Consider the following 21,084-nt stretch of genomic DNA (forward strand, 5'->3'; position numbering starts at 1 on the left):
TGAAAATGTATTCAGAAACAAATATGACATTAAAAAGTAATGTAATGGGAGTGTGATGCTCCTGGAAGTGGGAGGTGCTAGTGAGACACAGACAAGTCTCTCAGTCAATACATTTCCTTTCCCAGAGTGGTCCATAATTAACTTTTGCCTGGTTGGCACTTCCAACCAGATATAAGGAGGCTGAGGCCCCAGCATCCTTAAGTCAGATATCTTCTTCCACTGTGGTAAGACCTCTACACCTCTTTAGATTTTTACATTTGTCTCATCTTTGTAGAATCTGAGGCAGTAGCTAACTGCACTGTTTGAATTGACTTCTGCATGTCTCTTGTAAGATTTGACAACATGCAATAAAGTGGCATTTATAAATATATATATATATATATATATATATATATATATATATATATATATATATATATATATTGTATTATGTGTTTTACTTTAAATGTGTTTTATTTCAAATCTGTAACTTTCATTTACGGTAAAAAGTGGTGCTCCTGCACTTGAAAGGGTGTTCTAGAATGTAACTGGGTTTTCAGGGATATTTATTTGAATTCCTGAAAGAATGCTTAATAAAGTGAGTTGCCAGTAGGAAAATAAAAGTTACCAGTTGCAACTGTAGTTGAATTTGACATGGCTGTAATGATTGAGTTACATGTTTTCTAGCCCTTCGGGGCTAAATGATAAGGCTTTAGTTATGTGTGATTTCACAACACCTTATGTTTCACAGGGTCCTCCAAGAAGTACACATTCATCTGTAGGAAGGGGAAAAGGTGAGACATGGTTTGAGTCTCCAAATAAAAAGTGATGAGAATATTCTGAGAGATACCGCTCACCTAACTCTGTTGACTGGGGAGGAAGCACCACAGAGTCAATCATGTTCTTGTTTCATCTCTTTCCTAGTTATCCGTCACCATGAGTACGGACGCTGAGATGCAAATCTACGGCAAGGCTGCCATATACCTTCGTAAATCTGAGAAGGAGAGGATGGAGGCACAAGCCGCACCCTTTGATTCAAAGAACGCCTGCTATGTGGCAGACAAGGTGGAGCTGTACCTTAAGGGTTTGGTCACTGCCAGGGCCGACGGGAAGTGTACTGTAACAGTCACGAAACCTGACGGCACTAAGGAGGTAAGCCTGATCTGAAAAGTATTCAATTTCAAATTTCTGTACTCTAATTCTTGTAAAATCTACTAAATGCAACAACAAAGAAATACTAATGTTTTTTGTAAGCAGAATATAACCTTCAAGTACATCATTTTTATCACTGCTATTTATGGCATGGATTTTTTGTTATTGACTAGTAAACACCAGTAATGTGTCAGTGGGTGATAACGAAGTAGTTGGATTAATGTGGATATGCATTTTGTTACTGATTAAACTTGTATTTAATGAGCAAAAAGCATTCTGTCATGTCCAGTTTGATCTGTGTGTAATCTCTATGTCTGACTGTTTCAGGAAGGAAAAGAGTTCAAAGATGCAGACATCTATGAGATGAACCCCCCTAAGTATGACAAGATTGAGGACATGGCCATGATGACCTACCTGAATGAAGCCTCTGTGTTGTATAACCTCAAAGAGCGTTATGCAGCATGGATGATCTATGTAAGAAACCTGCACATACAAACACACACATACATGAACATAAGAAATACACACATACAGTACTAGACATAATTAAATGGTAGAAACCAAAACATATCAATACAGTAGACCCACATCAGTATACCAAAGTACACCCACATCCTCACATAAATCCAGGTAAATGTCTATCTGACTTTACTAATCTCCTAATATAATTATTCTTTCATCCAGACCTACTCTGGGCTCTTCTGTGCCACGGTGAACCCCTACAAGTGGCTCCCAGTGTACGACGAAGAGGTTGTCAACGCCTACAGAGGGAAGAAGAGGATGGAGGCTCCACCCCATATCTTCTCCGTCTCTGACAACGCCTTTCAGTTCATGATGATTGGTACGAGCTCTCATGGATGGAGGAATGGATGGATGGATCAATCAATCACATTTATTTATAAAGCGATTTTTACATAAGCAGATGTCAGAAAGTGCTTACACAAAAACCCAGCCTAAAACCCCAAACAGCAAGCAAAGCAAATGTAGCACTGTTGCTACAAAAACTCCATAGAAAGGCAGGACCTAGAGAGGAATCTGCCTCTGAGGGGTGCCCAGTCCTCTTCTGGCTGTGCCGGGTAGAGATTATAAGAGTATATGGCCATTAAGGCCAGATCTTTCTACAAGATGTTCAAACATTCTTAGATGACCAGCAGGGTCAAATAATAATCACAGTGGTTGTAGAGGGTTCAACAGGTCAGTACCTCAAGAGTAAATGTCAGTTGGATTTTCATAGCCGAGCATTCAGAGGTCGACATAGCAGGTGCGGTATAGAGAGAGAGAGATGGCGTGAGAGAGAGAGAGTACGGGAGAGAGAGGGAGTCGAAAAACAGCAGGTCAAGGACAAGGTAGCACATCCGGTGAACAGGTTAGGATTCCATAGCTGGAGGCAGAACCGTTGGAACTGTCACAGCAGCACATCTAGGTGGACTAGGGACAGCCAGGAGTCATCAGGCCAGATAGTCCCGAGGCATGGTCATAGGGCTCAGGTCCTCAGAGAGAGAGAGACTACTTAAGTTCACACAGGATACCAGATAAGACAGACTGACCCAAGCCCTATTCTTCAGTAAAGACTTAAAGGTTGAGAAAGAGTCTGCGTCTCTCACATGGATAGACAGACCAATACATAAAAATGTCCACAAGTGCCAATGGATGGATGGATGGATGGATGGATGGATTGGATAGATTAAAATATACTTCAGAGAGGTATCTACTATTTTCTAGTCTAGGTAATAACAGTTTGCTGGGAATATCTGATTTCACTACCCCTCGATTGGAAAATGTTCCAAAATGAATTTCATGATGATGCTATGAATTAAATAATGTCCCCATAATGTTGCTTGAGTATGATAAGCAATGTGTTTTTTGGTTCCAGATAAGGAGAACCAGTCCGTCCTGATTACGTAAGTTGTTTACTAAAATGGCACTTGAGAAAGTGTTTCTATTGTATTAAGTTGGGTCACTTGGTGTGATGAAATACATGACATTATGAATGGATTATGACATTAGGTTATGTGTAATAAGTTGATGAAAGGGAATATTTGTTAATGATTTACTTATGTTAGAAAACAGGTATTTTTCTATGCTATTTTTTGGTGAAAGCCAATCTGACACTCGGACATGTAACTAAAACCCCTCTTTCTCTGTCATATAAACCAGTGGAGAATCCGGTGCAGGAAAGACTGTCAACACCAAGCGTGTCATTCAGTACTTTGCCACCATTGCAGTGTCTGGTGGCAAGAAGGAAGCAGACCCCAACAAAATGCAGGTAGGTTGTTCTTATGTTTGCCTTTCAATCACATTTCAGTTTGGTTTCCTGTGGAAAAATATATTCCAGTGGTGAATCATGTTCTGAGTAACTTGTGTTTGTCTCAATCAGGGGTCTCTTGAGGATCAGATCATTGCAGCTAACCCTCTGCTGGAGGCTTACGGTAATGCCAAGACAGTGAGGAACGACAACTCGTCTCGCTTTGTAAGTATGAAGGGCATACTGTGGAAGTTACCTTATATTGGGAAAATATATTTCAGTAGTTCCCTATAGTGATGTCAATAACTGCCCAACAAACTGTAACATTTAAAGGGGTCTGTCAAAGTAAAATGTTAGATTTATTTGTTGACCTATTTCTAACCCCCATGCTCTACTACAGGGTAAATTCATCAGGATTCACTTCCAAGCTGGCAAACTGGCTAAAGCTGATATTGAAACCTGTGAGTTGGTTTTGATTGTTTCTCAATGCTTTCCTAAATTCACACAGAATATTTTTGGGAAATCTTATCATTTCATTTCGTCACTCACTCACTCACTCACTCACTCACTCACTCACTCACTCACTCACTCACTCACTCACTCACTCACTCACTCACTCACTCACTCACTCACTCACTCACTCACTCACTCACTCACTCACTCACTCACTCACTGCTTTTCTCTCAGATCTGCTGGAGAAGTCCAGAGTGTCCTTCCAGCTGCCCGATGAGAGAGGCTACCACATCTTCTTCCAGATGATGACAGGCCACAAACCTGAGATAGTTGGTACGACAAAGTAGAGGTCCATGGGAAATTATTCCCACCCCCATCTATGGATTATATACAAAATATTCATAATCCACAATATGAATAATATAACAATGATTACATCCAAGGTAACAAGGCATCTAGACATGGGTCAGGTCTCTGAGAAATATCTATCAAGTAATGCACTGTGATGCACTAGTCCACAAGTCTCAGTCTTCTCTTTTGATGCTATTCATTATATACTACATGTATCATTGAGTCCATCTACTGAGTAAAGGAGGGAGAGATACTGTAAAGGTAGGACAGCAGAATTCTAAGACATTTAACTGGCAAGCCGTTCTCCGTTGTCCACAGAAATGGCGCTCATCACCACCAACCCATACGACTTCCCCATGTGCAGCCAGGGTCAGATCGCTGTGGCCAGCATCAATGACAAGGAAGAGCTGGATGCCACAGATGTGAGTCAAACAAAGGGTTAACCAAACTCTAGATATGGAATGGGTAAGGCCACGAAACACACTGAATGTACTGTGAAAATCCAACTTGGTGGCACCTGGGAATTTATGTATGTTTTTGTTTGATTCTAAATGCCTTGTGTTAGTTAAGCATGAACGTAAAGTTACTCTTCATGCCCTCGCACTTCGCCTTGAGGCACATACATGTAAGACATCCACAAGAGAGCACCACTAAGTGCCCTGTGGAACTGTGTAAAACTAATGTTTTGCTGCCATCTACTAATGTGTTGGCCAAGAGTCAAATCTATCTATCCCATTCGTTCCGGAGTGAGCAGCACAGAACTGTAGTGTAACTGTCCAAACTATCGTTCAGTTCATCACTTTTATACTTCCTCTTTAATGCCAGGATGCCATTACAATCCTGGGCTTCACTAATGATGAGAAGATTGGCATCTACAAGCTGACAGGAGCTGTAGTGCACCATGGCAACATGAAATTCAAGCAGAAGCAGCGTGAGGAGCAGGCTGAGCCAGACGGCACAGAGGGTGAGTCCCACTCATAGATATACAATATGTTGGACATCATTCCCAGACGCCAACATAGAAATAGAACACCTAAGAAAGACAGTGCCACATGAAAATCAGTGCAGTGGTCTAAGGCATCAGAGTGCTTGAGTTGTCACTACAGCCCTGGGTTCGATCCCAGGCTGTGTCACAGCTGGTCGTGACCAGGAGACCCATGAGGCGGCGCACAATCGTCCGGGTTAGGAGAGGGTTTGGCCGGCTGGGATTTCCTTGTCCCATCGCACTCTAGCGACTCCTAGCGGCGGGCCGGGCGCCTGCAAACTGATTTCGAACGCCAGCTAGATAGTGTTCCTTTCGACACATCCGGGTTAAGTGAGCAGTATGTCAAGAAGCAGTGCGGCTTGGCAGGGTCTTGTTTTGGAGGACACACAGCTCTCGACCTTCGCCTCTCCCGAGTCCACAGGGGAGTTGCAGTGCTGGGACAAGACTAACTACCAACTGAATATCACAAAATTGGGGAAAAAAGGGGTAAAAAAAATGGAAAGAAAATAATGAGATATATATATATATATATATATATCATTTTTGCAGACCAAATTCCCACCTCCAGAAATAATTTGAAATGACAGATGAGGGTGAATCAAAACCTAACCCACAAATAAGTTAGCCAAACTATTTTGTCAGTGTGACATCAGAAAGCGATCTTGTGTCCCTGAGTCTGTTGTTGTTGGCTCTCTCTCCAGTGGCTGATAAAATTGGCTACCTGCTGGGCCTGAACTCAGCTGAGATGTTGAAGGCTCTGTGCTACCCAAGAGTGAAGGTCGGCAACGAGTATGTGACCAAGGGACAGACTGTGGCTCAGGTAAGACTGCTAAACACAGCATCTACCATTTTCTGAGCACAGGAATTTTCATGGAGATGAGTGCTATGCTTTTTTTGAATAGTGATGTTTTTTCCAAGCTCGTATCACCTCGTCACTAGACATGGTCAATATCTCATGTATTAATTTGAGGTATTATCATTGCAGGTTAATAACTCAGTCAGTGCTCTGGCCAAGTCCATCTATGAGAGGATGTTCTTGTGGATGGTCATCCGTATCAATGAGATGTTGGACACCAAGAATCCAAGGCAGTTCTATATCGGTGTGCTTGACATTGCCGGGTTTGAGATCTTTGATGTGAGTATGACACCAGAACAAGACACTTAGATGTGATTGAGATGGATTACAGCCTTGTATGTTGAAATGATCCCTTTTAAAACTCCATCAACAGTACAACAGCATGGAGCAGCTGTGCATCAACTTCACCAATGAGAAACTGCAACAGTTTTTCAACCACACCATGTTCGTCCTGGAGCAAGAGGAGTACAAGAAGGAGGGAATCGTCTGGGCCTTCATTGACTTTGGGATGGACTTGGCTGCCTGCATTGAGCTTATTGAGAAGGTAAGATGTATGTGAGGATTATAATTGACCTCAACAGCAAAGCTCAAATGGAGCGCCTTGTGAGATATTATCAGCATCTGACTGTTGAGATCTCAATATGTTTCCTATTATGTGCCTCTAAATTAATATAATCCTATAATAGCATGTTTACTAAAGGAATAAATGTGATCCTAAATGTAAATATCACTAATTTGATATACATTTCTTTCATAAAGCCATTGGGCATCTTCTCCATCCTTGAAGAGGAGTGCATGTTCCCCAAGTCTTCAGATACTACCTTCAAGGACAAGCTGTACACCCAGCATCTTGGCAAAACAAAGGCATTTGAGAAGCCCAAGCCTGCCAAAGGCAAGGCAGAGGCCCACTTCTCCCTGGTGCACTACGCCGGTACTGTGGACTACAACATCACTGGCTGGCTGGAGAAGAACAAGGACCCCCTGAACGACTCAGTTTGTCAGCTGTACGGGAAGTCAGGAGTGAAAATTTTGGCTGCCCTGTATCCTGCTGCCCCACCTGAGGGTAAGACCAGCATCACGTCAAAAGATTTAATTAAGCACTAGTTACAACTCAGACCTAAATGTCATTTAAAGTCTTTGAATGTATCACAATTTCTCAGGGTTAATCACTGGGTTGATTTACTCACACACTCAGTTAATTTAATCATACAACTAGTCTTATTTTACACAATCACATTGGCAGCATTTGCCTCTAGATAAGTGTGAAGTTAACCAGAGATTCTACGGTTTATAATTTGTGTGCTTGCTGAAGACAAGACCACTCTAGTTTTCTTACATACTCTTATTATTATTCTATTTATTCCACCCCCTCTAGGAAATTTACTTTTCTAGTTATCTTTTACTTTTCCCCATTTTAACAGATAAAGCCAAGAAAGGAGGCAAGAAGAAGGGTGGTTCCATGCAGACTGTGTCCTCCCAGTTCAGGGTGAGCTTTTGAAATGTGTATATTCAGTCCTTCAAAAGGTGTATTGATTATCATAAATGATGTCTGAGAAAATGGTTTGTAACCCTCTTACAGGAGAACTTACATAAGCTGATGACCAACTTGAGGAGCACTCATCCTCACTTTGTGCGCTGCCTGATCCCCAACGAGTCAAAGACTCCAGGTACAAGAAATATTGAGTTAAATTTTACATCTCATCAGTACAGACTTTAACAATCCCAATCTTTAACCAGTGTATGCATATTAAAAGAGACTTGTTTTGTTTTACCAGGTCTGATGGAGAACTTCCTGGTTATCCACCAGCTCAGGTGTAATGGTGTACTGGAGGGTATCAGGATCTGCAGAAAGGGCTTCCCCAGTAGAATCATCTATGCTGACTTCAAACAGAGGTACATGCAAACAAACACAACTGCACACATGCACAATCACAGAAAGATCTGCTCCAATTGTTTTCCCAGCATCAGAATAGTCTTACCTTTTATGTAATATAACCAACTTATTTCAACTTGACATACTTTAAAACTGTCCCCTCATTCAGGTACAAAGTACTGAATGCCAGTGTCATCCCTGAGGGCCAGTTCATGGACAACAAGAAGGCTTCTGAGAAGCTGCTTGGATCCATTGATGTGAATCACGAGGATTACAAGTTTGGACACACCAAGGTCAGTCAAATACCTCCAGTAAAAGCTGACAACAAAACACAACTTGAATGATCATTTAAACCTGTACCATATAAAATCTCTCCAGTTGATCTATCCATCCTTTTGTTCTTTCTTCTTCATTTCACTAATGGAAAAGGTGGAAAAACATTGTACAGTTTTTTTCTTCCAAGTCATACATGACAAGTATAGAAGAGAAACTAAACTCATTATCATATGCATTTTGTTATAGTCGTATGGCTGCAGTTATCTGTGTACATTATTTATCTACAGTGCCTTCAGAAAGTATTCACACCCCTTGACTTTTTCCACATTTTGTTGTGTGAAAAGTTGGGATTTAACTGTGATTTATTGTCAATGAGCGACACAAAATATTCTAATGTCAAAGTAGAAGACAAATTCTAACGTTTGTAAATAACAATTATGAAAAATAAAACATGATTACATAAGTATTCAACCCTCTGGGCCAACACATGTTAGACTTACTTTTGACAGCAATTACAGCTGTGAGCCTTTCTGGGTAAGTCTCTAAGAGCTTTCCACACCTGAATTGTACAATATTTGTACATTATTCTTCAAACAATTCTTCAAGCTCTGTCAAGCTGGTTGTTGATCATTGCTAGACAGCCATTTAAGTCTTGCTATAGATTTTCATGCCGATTTAAGTCAAAACTGTAGCTTGGCCACTCAGGAACATTCAATGTCATTTTGTTTACAACTCCAGTGTAGATTTTGCCCTCTGCTTTGGGTTATTGTCCTGCTGAAAGGTAAATTTGTCTCCCAGTGTGTAACGGGTGTCGTATAGAGGGGACCAAAACGCAGCGTTGTTGAGTGCTCATTATGATATTTATTAACTAAAAAATACTAAAGACAAAATAACAAAAAGCTAACGATCAGAAATACAGTTCTGTCAGGTACAAAGACTAAACAGAAAATAACTGCCCCCAAACACAGGTGGAAAAAAAAAACCCTACTTAAATCTGATCTCCAATCAGAGGCAACGAGGACCAGCTGCCTCCAATTGGAGATCAACCCCCAAAAACCTAGAAATAGAATAACTAGAACTTAAACATAGAAATAGAAAACATAGAAAAACACAAGACACCCCCTGTCACGCCCTGACCTACTCTAACATAGAAAATCACATCTTACTATGGTCAGGGTGTGACACAGTGCCTTTTGGCAAGCAGACTGATCCAGATTTTCCTCTAGGGTTTTTGCCTGTGCTCCGTTACTTTTTATCATTAAAAAAACTCCCTAGTTTTTGTCAACAACAAGCATACCCACAACATGATGCAGCCACCACCATGCTTGAAAAAATGAAGAGTGGTACTCAGTGTTGTGTTGTGTTGGATTTGCCCCAAACATAATGCTTTGTATTCAGGACTTAAAGTACATTTCTTTGCCACATTCTTTTGCAGTTTTACTTTAGTGCCTTATTGCAAACAGGATGCATGTTTTAGAATATTTTTAATCTGTACAGGCTTTCTTCTTTTCACTCTGTCATTTAAGTTAGTGTTGTGGAGTAACTACAATTTTGTTGATCCATCCTCAGTTTTCTCCTATCACAGCCATTAAACTCTGTTTTAAAGTCACCATTCACCTCATGGTGAAATCCCTGAGCGGTTTCCTTCCTCTCTGGCAACTGAGTTAGGAAGGATGCCTATATATTTGTAGTTACTAGGTCTATTGATACACCATCCAAAGTGTAATCGATAACTTTACCCATCTACCAATAGGTGCCTTTCTTTGCGAGGCATTGGTTAAACCTCCCTGGTCTTTGTGGTTGAATCTGTGTTTGAAATTCACTGCTCGACTGAGGGACCTTACAGATAATTGTATGTGTGGGGTATAGAGATGAGGTAGTCATTAAAAAATCATGTTAAACGCTATTATTGCACACAGAGTGAGTCCATGCAACTTATTATGTGACTTGTTAAGCACATTTTTACTCCTGAACTTATTTAGGCTTGCCAAAACAAAGGGTTTGGATACTTACTGACTGAAGACATTTCAGCTTTTCATTTCAAATTAATTAATTTGTAAAAATGTGTCTAAAACATAATTCCACTTTGACATTATGGGCTATTGTGTGAAGGCCAGTGACACAAAATCTCAATGTAATCCATTTTAAATTCAGGCTGGAAAAAGTTGGGGTCTGTGAATACTTTCTGAAGGCACTGTACAATAACTAACAACTTAGAAACAACCTATCACATGGTTTGTTTGTAAGCATTGCAAAGTTAATGTTGTTTAAATCAATCTAGTGGTGTTGTTCCCCTCTTTTGATTCAACCCTTTCTGTCTGTCACCATCTGTGGTTCCATTGACCATGTTAACCTGTGTCTCAGGTGTTCTTCAAAGCCGGTCTGCTGGGTGTCCTGGAGGAGATGAGAGATGAGAAGCTGGCCACTCTGGTCGGCATGGTCCAGGCTCTCAGCCGTGGATTTCTCATGAGGAGAGAGTTTAGCAAGATGATGGAGAGGAGGTGAGGAATAGTAGACATCTTGGCAAAGCTTTCTGTCAACCACCTGTATCTAATGCATTATGATTACATACTGTATATGCTGTGAGTTGTTCAGAATGAGAAAGTACGTCTTATAATGGTCTACTAAAGCTTTTGGGTTAATTTATTTAGTCCAGAAATGGATGTAGCAACTAAGGATTCTAGCATTATAGCTGCAGTTTGGGATTTGGCTGTTCAATTGTCATTTAAATATGTGGCATTTAAATATCCATTCTTGAAGTATATAAAATGCCTCATGAGCTTAGCACGCACGACCTGTCAGTACTTGCATCTAGAGAGCTGTCTATGAATTTAAGAGGGGTTACATTTCCCTAGCCCCATTCCTCAGCTGTAAACAAACAGTGGCAGGTGGGTCTGTTTTGTTGTTCATTTAATCCCAGAATGTAGCTATAAGCATGTCACTCACCATGCCACTCTATCCTTTCTGTCAACCAGAGAATCAATTTACGCCATCCAGTACAACATCCGCTCATTCATGAATGTGAAAACCTGGCCATGGATGAAGTTGTACTTCAAGATCAAGCCGATGCTGCAGAGCGCTGAGACTGAGAAGGAGCTGGCCAACATGAAGGAGAACTATGATAAGATGACAGCAGACCTGGCCAAGGCTCTGGCCACAAAGAAGCAAATGGAGGAGAAGTTGGTGGCCCTGACGCAGGAGAAGAACGACCTGGCACTCCAAATAGCATCTGTGAGTGAAAAACGACCCTCAAATGGGCACATTTACACACACATGAATACACACACACATAAACACTCTGTAAAGTATGTGGCTAACTCACATTTCTATTGCCCATGTTACATGCTGTATATGTTTCATGAATTTCTATTGATTTTCCCTGACATCTTTCACTAAAGTGAAGCCTCTGATTCTTCCTCCTGTTCTGAAACCAGGAAGGAGAGAGTCTGAACGATGCTGAGGAAAGGTGCGAGGGGCTCATCAAGAGCAAGATCCAGCTGGAGGCCAAACTCAAAGAGATGTCCGAGAGGCTGGAGGATGAGGAGGAGATCAATGCTGAGTTGACTGCCAAGAAGAGGAAGCTGGAGGATGAGTGCTCTGAGCTGAAGAAGGACATTGATGACCTGGAGCTCACCCTGGCCAAAGTGGAGAAGGAGAAGCACGCCACTGAAAACAAGGTCTTGTGTTTTACCATAGACAGTCTATCCAAACAATAATCAACTCAAAACATAGCTTAACAGAAATGGAATTCAAGTTGTATTATGGGTGCAGGAAAAATTAAGACAATAGTAGAATTTCAGTTGTGGGGAACTTCCCATCTAGTGTTGAATCTACAGTGCAGTAATTGCTGACACATTTCTAATCTAAATTAAATGAATGCAATATATAACAAACTAAATCTCCCCTTTATGGTGAAGTATAATTATGTTGTGACCATTTACAGGTTAAAAACCTGACAGAGGAGATGGCGTCTATGGATGAGAGTGTTGCCAAGCTGACCAAGGAGAAGAAAGCCCTCCAAGAGGCCCACCAGCAGACACTGGATGATCTGCAGGCAGAGGAGGACAAAGTCAACACTCTGACCAAGGCCAAGACCAAGCTGGAACAGCAAGTGGACGACGTGAGTGGAGTTTGACATTTTGGCCATGATAGCATGTAAGATGATATTATCTTCAGTTGTTTAGATTTGAACAATATATGTGATTTTATCTTCTAGCTTGAGGGTTCTTTGGAGCAAGAGAAGAAGCTCCGTATGGACCTTGAGAGATCCAAGAGAAAGCTGGAGGGAGATCTGAAACTGGCCCAGGAGTCCATAATGGACCTGGAGAATGACAAGCAGCAAGCTGATGAGAAAATCAAGAAGTAAACACAAACAAATGACTACAGTATTACCTGCTATGATGGTTGTTCTTGACTAATTCTTGTAATTATGAATTAGCATTTACATGTGATTCTTAAAAGCAAAGTGAATGGTATGATCCTCTCCCTTTACACATCAAAGCAAAACCAACTCTGCAATGAACGTGTTTGTGTTTCTTAGGAAGGAGTTTGAGACCACCCAGCTCCTCAGCAAGATTGAGGATGAGCAGTCTCTGGGAGCTCAGCTGCAGAAGAAGATCAAGGAACTCCAGGTACAGTACAGGATATAAGCTCCAGTAAAGAAAAGCACAGACCTGAATCATTTCATGTGAAACATTATTCTGGTAGCAAACATTTTTGCCGGTGGCTTCTGATGGCTGCTGATGGCTGAGTAGGTTGGAAGGTAATGCTGTTTGCTGGTGCTTCCAAATGTTGTAAAGATGGTGCTTATTAACATTGTGGTTTTTGTTCCTGAATGGAACGCTGTCTACTGAATAAATTAGTGTAACTGTCCATGTCGTAACACATTTATGAAAAATATACATACTATTATTATTTTGTGAGGTTCAATTGTTTCATCTGTATTGTAGTGTTCATCCCCCTGCTCCTGCCCCCTGTTCTAGGCCCGTATTGAGGAGCTGGAGGAGGAAATTGAGGCTGAGCGTGCTGCCAGGGCTAAGGTTGAGAAGCAGAGGGCTGATCTCTCCAGGGAACTTGAGGAGATCAGCGAGAGGCTGGAGGAGGCCGGAGGCGCCACTGCTGCTCAGATTGAGATGAACAAGAAGCGTGAGGCTGAGTTCCAGAAGCTGCGTCGTGATCTTGAAGAGTCCACCCTGCAGCATGAGGCCACAGCCGCCGCTCTGCGCAAGAAGCAGGCCGACAGTGTGGCTGAGCTCGGGGAGCAGATCGACAACCTGCAGCGCGTCAAGCAGAAGCTGGAGAAGGAGAAGAGTGAGTACAAGATGGAGATTGATGACCTCTCTAGCAACATGGAGGCCGTCGCCAAGGCTAAGGTGAGTAGTGATGTTTTGGTTAAGCTGTGTTGAGGAGGGACAACTACATTACCATTCAAGTGACCTGAAGTTGACAGGAGTCACATATATAAAGTAATGATGGAACATGTTTCACTAACAGGGCAATCTGGAGAAGATGTGCCGTACTCTTGAGGACCAGCTGAGTGAGCTCAAGACTAAGAATGATGAGAATGTTCGCCAGGTCAACGACATCAGCGGACAGCGGGCCAGACTCCTAACAGAAAATGGTACCATCAACAATGAACAGCAACCCAATGCTTTTCTTCAGTAAAACACAAAGAATGGTGGGCTGTATCCACTTCTTCTGAGGAGCCTCCACTGGTCCACATCGTTTCTACTGTACTATTCACCACCAAACAACATTGCCCTGTGATACATTAAAATACATTTTCAATCTTAGAAAACAGAGATGTCATTAACAAGATGTCCCTCTGTCCCTGCAGGTGAGTTTGGCCGCCAGCTGGAGGAGAAGGAAGCCCTGGTGTCTCAGCTGACCAGAGGAAAACAAGCCTTCACCCAGCAGGTGGAGGAGCTGAAGAGGGCGATTGAGGAGGAGGTCAAGGTAAGGGACCCAAGATGGAAAGTTTAGAGCTATATATTTACATAGACAGGGACTACGCCACCCTCAGAGACTCCTAATGTCTCTCCACCCTCTGAGAGTCCTACTGTCTCTCGTCCCTCTGAGACTCCTACTGTCTCTTCATCCTCAGAGACTCCTACTGTCTCTCCATCCTCAGAGACTCCTACTGTCTCTTCATCCTCAGAGACTCCTACTGTCTCTCCATCCTCAGAGACTCCTACTGTCTCTCCATCCTCAGAGACTCATACTGTCTCTCCATCCTCAGAGACTCCTACTGTCTCACCACGCTCAGAGACTTCGACCATAATTTGTTTTATTATCTCTCTCATCTCTCTTTGCATTTTGTCTTTCTTTCTCACAGGCTAAAAATGCACTGGCCCACGGTGTCCAGTCTGCCCGCCATGACTGTGACCTCCTGAGGGAGCAGTTTGAGGAGGAGCAGGAGGCCAAGGCAGAGCTGCAACGCGGCATGTCCAAGGCCAACAGTGAGGTGGCTCAGTGGAGGACTAAGTATGAAACTGATGCCATCCAGCGCACAGAGGAGCTGGAGGAGGCCAAGTGAGTGGCACGCAACAGAAAAAACAGATATGGTGTGGATAGTGAGGGTAGTAGGGGGCTCTGAGAAAATGTGATGTCAACAATATGTATTGTAACATTTGTTTTCGCAACATAAAGCCATCCTCTGTTGTCCAACAGGAAGAAGCTGGCCCAGCGTCTGCAGGAGGCTGAGGAGACCATTGAGGCGACCAACTCCAAGTGTGCCTCCCTGGAGAAGACCAAGCAGAGGCTGCAGGGAGAGGTGGAGGACCTCATGATTGATGTTGAGAGAGCCAACGCATTGGCCGCCAACCTCGACAAGAAGCAGAGGAACTTTGACAAGGTGAAAATGAATAAACCTTACCATAGGCTGATATTTACTGACTGCTATATGATCAATTGTAGTATAATTGTAGCATATTTCTAATTCAAAACTCTTCATCAATGACTTCTGATGAAAATCCCATGTATTTCGCTAGGTTCTGGCAGAGTGGAAGCAGAAGTATGAGGAGGGTCAGGCTGAGCTGGAAGGAGCTCAGAAGGAGGCTCGCTCTATGAGCACTGAACTCTTCAAGATGAAGAACTCCTACGAGGAGGCTCTGGATCATCTGGAGACTCTGAAGAGAGAGAATAAGAACCTGCAACGTGAGCATTTGACAGCAATTCTATTTGGCTTATGTTTTATTAGCAAGATGATTTGCTGTTAATAAACTGTTATCATGATTCAATGTCAACATTGGCGATATCCACTGAAAATCTCCCAAGTCTAAACTTCTCGTGTGTGTGTGTGTGTATGCAGAGGAGATCTCTGACCTGACTGAGCAGATCGGAGAGACTGGCAAGAGCATCCATGAGCTGGAGAAGGCCAAGAAGACCGTGGAGACAGAGAAGTCTGAGATCCAGACCGCTCTGGAGGAGGCTGAGGTACAAACTACAGCTGTTTGATGGGAAAAGCAGTGTTAACTAACCAATGCCAGCTATAGTGAAATGCTCTCTGTAATGGTGTTATTGTAGTCATATATATTTAATTCCTACATCCAAATGTATTGAACACATTTCGCCTGACTCCTTCTGTTTGTCCAGGGAACACTGGAGCACGAGGAATCCAAGATGCTGCGTGTGCAGCTGGAGCTGAACCAGATCAAGGGTGAGGTGGCCAGGAAGATCGCTGAGAAGGACGAAGAGATGGAGCAGATCAAGAGGAACAGCCAGAGGGTGGTTGACTCCATGCAGAGCACCCTGGACTCTGAGGTCAGGAGCAGGAATGATGCCCTAAGGGTGAAGAAGAAGATGGAGGGAGACCTGAACGAGATGGAGATCCAGCTGAGCCACTCCAACAGGATGGCCTCTGAGGCCCAGAAACAGCTGAGGAACGTCCAGGGACAGCTCAAGGTAAAGGGACTGGGACATCAGGTTCAAACACCTTAACATGAAGAGAGGGATTTGTTGGTGAATCTGTAGAAAAGAACAGAACAGAGGAATTGAATAGATTGAACTATATACTGCAGAAAGGTAGGGATATTGAGTAAATTCTTGCCAATGAACATTTTTACCGCCCATCCTATCACCCCTTCATCCACAAGTCCTAATGAACCTATGTCATTGTGAACCCCAGGATGCCCAATTGCACCTTGACGATGCCGTCCGCGTAGCAGAGGACATGAAGGAGCAGGCAGCCATGGTGGAGCGCAGAAACGGTCTGATGCTGGCTGAAATTGAGGAGCTGAGAGTTGCTCTGGAGCAGACAGAGAGAGGCCGCAAAGTGGCTGAGACTGAGCTGGTAGACGCCAGCGAACGCGTTGGACTGCTGCACTCCCAGGTATCTGTCAAAAGCCATTTCTAATGAAAATCAACCAAGCATATCGTTTAAACATCTGGAATTCAACAGTGCTTGCTCTTAGACTTTCATAATTTCAGGCTTGTGCTTGTAGGTTATCTTAAGAGTCAAACAAATCGTCTTGTTTCCTCCTTCAGAACACCAGCCTTCTGAACACCAAGAAGAAGCTGGAGACTGACCTGGTGCAGGTGCAGGGAGAGGTGGACGATATCGTCCAGGAGGCCAGGAATGCAGAGGAGAAGGCCAAGAAGGCAATCACTGATGTGAGTCCTTGAATTACATCAACTTGATTTGTCCCTAAGGCCAATGATAGCTGGGCTGGTTAAGCACAAGAAAGATCTCAGAGGGATGTTATGATTGGTGCCAATTGGTGCATGAATTAAACAAACTACTTTTCCAGGCGGCCATGATGGCTGAGGAGCTGAAGAAGGAGCAGGACACCAGTTCTCACCTGGAGAGGATGAAGAAGAACCTGGAGATCACAGTCAAGGACCTGCAGCACCGCCTGGATGAGGCTGAGAATCTGGCCATGAAGGGAGGCAAGAAGCAGCTCCAGAAACTGGAGTCCAGGGTGAGTTATCAGCAGGGTGGATTAGGGTGGATTGAAAGACTGATTGCTGGAAATGTATTTGATCATGTAAAATACACAGAAGCATTGTTTAATTACTTTCTCTCTCAATGAACCACCTAGATCAGGGATTCCCAAACTTCTTTGCATCGGGGACCCCTTCATAATATCAGAACACAACTCTTACATTAGAGTGTGATAAAAAAATAGCATCCAAGCAGTTTTACTATTACTTCTGCAGTGCATGGTCGGACTAATCAAGTATCGGACCCTGGTAAAGAACATTATAAAGCTTAAATTTGTCTCTCTTTATGTACCGTTGTGTTGTCTCTCTTGTCGTGATGTGTTTTGTCCTATATTTATATGTTATTAATTTTTTAATCCCAGCCCCCGTCCCCGCAGAGGTCTTTTGCCTTTTGGTAGGCCGTCATTGTAAATAAGTATGTGTTCTTAACTGACTTGCCTAGTTAAATAAAGGTTAAATAAATAAAATGCAGTGCAATTATGTTCAAATCGAAAACGTTGGGAATGTGTTACACTTATGTAGTGGAGTTGAGAAGAATTGGAGCCAAGACTTTCAAATAAATTGAAGATAAATACATTTTTATATCTAGTTGTTTCAAATAAATTGAAGATATAAAAATGTATTTATCTAGTGGTTTCATTTAGGCTTGGACATTTCTTCTAAACTGCTATTCAATTAATATAATCAATATTAATTGTAATAATAATACAAATAATAATACAATTTCTGATACATAAACACACATTGAGCCAATTCATCTCATAGTAATATTTTATTTACATCTAGTCACGTGTTTAATTTCTCTCTCTCTAGATCGCTATCAGCTACATCTCATTCACTCTGCTGCAAAAGGGCCGTTACTAGGGAAGCTAGCGTTGCTATGCGGGGCTACCAGCTAGCACTCTAAAGTGTAGGCTAGAGGACTTTCATAATTTCATTAAAAAAATGAAAACATAACATCTTAACAAACATATGTACATGCCCGGGAAACATTACACTCTGGAATATGGTGCTTCTCCATTCGCTTACCTTTTTGATGAATAAATAATGAATAAATAAATTAAATGAGAATTGAGTTGAAACAATTGGTCATTGTTGTAACACTGTGCCTACCAGTATCCCTGTGAGCCTCCCATGCCCATGTTGTACATCTAAGGGTTAAGAACATAAATAGTGGATTAATAATATTACATTGTATTGTATTGGACCTTCTAATCTTGTTCCACAGATCCTTGGTAGTTTAATCTGTTGTTGCTAACAATATTCATGAACAAATTTAAATGTAAATCCCACTTTGGGAACCACTTGGAAAAGTACATAGTGAAAGACAACAATTGTGCCTCCTTGACTGGGTAGAAGACTATAGCTCTGTTTAACAAAGATTTGTTACATCTGATTTCACCACCTCAAACAAATGCCTACATTTATTTCTTCCACAAAGGTGCGTGAGCTCGAGACTGAGGTGGAGGCCGAGCAGAGAAGAGGTGTAGATGCGGTTAAGGGAGTCCGCAAGTATGAGCGCAGAGTCAAGGAGCTCACTTACCAGGTAAGAGAAAGTACATTTTTCACACAGACAGGTTTGTGTATAAAACTATTGTGACATTGATTATTTGATCTTCTCCCACAGACTGAGGAGGATAAGAAGAACGTTAACAGACTTCAGGACCTGGTAGATAAGCTGCAGATGAAAGTGAAGGCCTACAAGAGGCAGGCTGAAGAAGCGGTGAGTCACAGACTTAGTCAAATACTCTGAATGCAAACATTTAAGACAAAAAATCCATTACAAAACTTAATGTCCATAAAATGTAGTTTGAAGTAAGTGTTGCTACAGCACATCAGTCAACAATGACAATTGATAGTGCAAGAAATTCCTGATGAAATAATACACATTTCTGAGTGCCTCCTATGCCTATGTATTACCACCTTAAAGGAGAGGGGTTGAATATTAATTTGCTGCACCGGGGGCTGGTCTAGTGGTAGTGCTGGAGGCAGCGGTTTGATCCCCTGTTCTGCCACTCACTTTCTCTGCTGTATCATCTATCTCCCTGTACACATTGTTATCTTAAATCTGTTACTTTATTTTTATTTTTAAATACCTTTAATAACAGAAAATTAATTTGCTACCTGAAGCACCAAACTTTAAATACTGATGTTCTGCTCTCCCTCTCTTTTCCTCACCCAGGAGGAAGCAGCAAACCAGCACATGTCTAAGTCCAGGAAGGTTCAGCATGAGCTGGAGGAGGCTGAGGAGCGTGCTGACATCGCTGAGACTCAGGTCAACAAGCTCAGAGCCAAGACCCGTGACTCTGGAAAGGTACAGAACTGCTGCTAAACCTGCACCCGACTCATGTTCAGATATGACCACATCAACACCACCTATGATTCAGTCTTCTCAGAGGTCAATACTGACCTTTAAGATCTCTAAGAAGAACATTTCAGGAAGGGCTAAACAATCTAATAAGAGTAATTCAGTTAGTACTTCAACATCTAAAATCCAAGCTGAGCACTGAGCATTAAAGACTTGATCCATTATATTCTATCCAAGTATATCCATATATTTATCATGTTCATTGTTATTACTGATCCATTATATTCTATCCATATACGTATCATGTTCATTATTATTACTGATTCATTATATTATATCCATATATTTATCATGTTAATTATTAATACTAATACTGATCCATTATATTCTATCCATATATTTATCATGTTCATTATTGTTACTGATCCATTATATTCTATCTTTCTTCTAACAGGGAAAAGAAGCTGCTGAATAAACAAGATCAAAGTCTTACCATTTTCCTGTGTTGCATAAAATATGATTTTCATGGTGAAATGTTGAGCATTGATTAAAAACATGTGGATCTACATACACTTCCTTTGTGACTGTGGACTTATTACTCAGCAAACAGATTTTTAATACCATAAAAAAAATGTACTTTAATTAAAGGAGCAATCTGGGATTCCAACAACAACAAAGCGTTCACATCAACTGAGGGATTAGAATGGAGAAATGTAACCACTCAAATTAATAGACTGAGCTATGGATGTAAGGACTGACCAGCTAAACATCTAAATTGTAGTTTTAACCCTTTACAGTCAGGGGAATTAGCCTAAATTGACAGACCCAAATTGAAATGTTTCTGTAAGAAAAATATATGATCTGTGGAAAAAGTTTAGAGTGCAATGCAATACAATTCAATATTATTAATCCACAATGTTAGTTTTTAACACTTAGAGGCACAACGGCCCTGGGAGGCTTACAGTGATATTTTAGTCACCATCTCCAATTTGTTCCATCGCACTTGATTTTATTTAGAGTAAGATGGCAGCCCACATGTTGCCTAGCTTCCCAGACTCCTTGCTCCGGCCAAACACGACGCTAGTTTTTTCTCCGCAATGAAGTATGTAGCAAACGACAGATCAGCGGAAGAATTTAGTGTGAGTCGTCAGGCTAGCTTACACAAGAAAATACTAGTAATACTGGTCACCATTTGGATGCCACGGTGATACAGTCTACACTGCTCAATGGGGAGAGTTTGCACCGGCAACACAATGACATGGGGCAGGCACAGTGTCCTTAGCTCCTGCTTTCCTCAGTAAGGAATGGGAAGTAGCTAGACAGTGTAGCCAATATCAGGCCAGGGGGATGGCTAAAGCACATTTATCAGTGATGTAAAGTACTTAAGTAAAAATACTTTAAGTATTACTTAAGTATTTTTTTGGGGGGGGGGGTATCTGTACTTTACTATTTATATTTTTTACAACATTTACTTTTACTCCACTACATTTCTAAAGAAAATTGTTTACTTTTTACTCCATACATTTTCCCCGACGCCCAAAAGTACTTGTTACATTTTGAATGCTTAGCAGGACAGGAAAATGGTCCCTTTCACGTACTTAACAAGAGAACATCCCTGCTCCTCCCTACGTCCTCTGATCTGGCGGACTCACTAAACACGAACGCT

At 41.8% G+C, this 21,084-nt stretch overlaps 1 protein-coding gene across 1 annotated transcript; it reads left to right on the forward strand.

Annotated features, from left to right (window-relative positions):
• Nucleotides 1–203: 203 nt before the first annotated feature.
• LOC123725409 (myosin heavy chain, fast skeletal muscle-like) lies at nucleotides 204–19,990 on the forward strand. Its single transcript, XM_045690690.2, has 41 exons — nucleotides 204–224; nucleotides 731–773; nucleotides 904–1,131; nucleotides 1,459–1,605; nucleotides 1,816–1,972; nucleotides 3,005–3,032; nucleotides 3,289–3,397; nucleotides 3,509–3,601; nucleotides 3,777–3,837; nucleotides 4,064–4,162; nucleotides 4,499–4,602; nucleotides 5,006–5,144; nucleotides 5,867–5,985; nucleotides 6,151–6,300; nucleotides 6,395–6,565; nucleotides 6,781–7,084; nucleotides 7,443–7,507; nucleotides 7,601–7,688; nucleotides 7,797–7,914; nucleotides 8,064–8,187; nucleotides 10,535–10,671; nucleotides 11,146–11,401; nucleotides 11,605–11,847; nucleotides 12,114–12,290; nucleotides 12,387–12,532; nucleotides 12,711–12,801; nucleotides 13,153–13,542; nucleotides 13,664–13,790; nucleotides 14,007–14,125; nucleotides 14,505–14,701; nucleotides 14,840–15,023; nucleotides 15,160–15,325; nucleotides 15,480–15,604; nucleotides 15,764–16,072; nucleotides 16,296–16,499; nucleotides 16,655–16,780; nucleotides 16,918–17,088; nucleotides 18,552–18,656; nucleotides 18,738–18,833; nucleotides 19,293–19,424; nucleotides 19,873–19,990. Exons 3-41 carry the CDS (start codon nucleotides 916–918, stop codon nucleotides 19,891–19,893), a joined length of 5,814 nt encoding a protein of 1,937 aa, XP_045546646.1. The 5' UTR covers nucleotides 204–224; nucleotides 731–773; nucleotides 904–915; the 3' UTR covers nucleotides 19,894–19,990.
• The last annotated feature ends 1,094 nt before the right edge of the window (nucleotides 19,991–21,084 follow it).

This window comes from Salmo salar, chromosome 12, assembly GCF_965601325.2.
Source record: "Salmo salar chromosome 12, fSalSal1, whole genome shotgun sequence".
Lineage (NCBI taxonomy): Eukaryota > Metazoa > Chordata > Actinopteri > Salmoniformes > Salmonidae > Salmo > Salmo salar.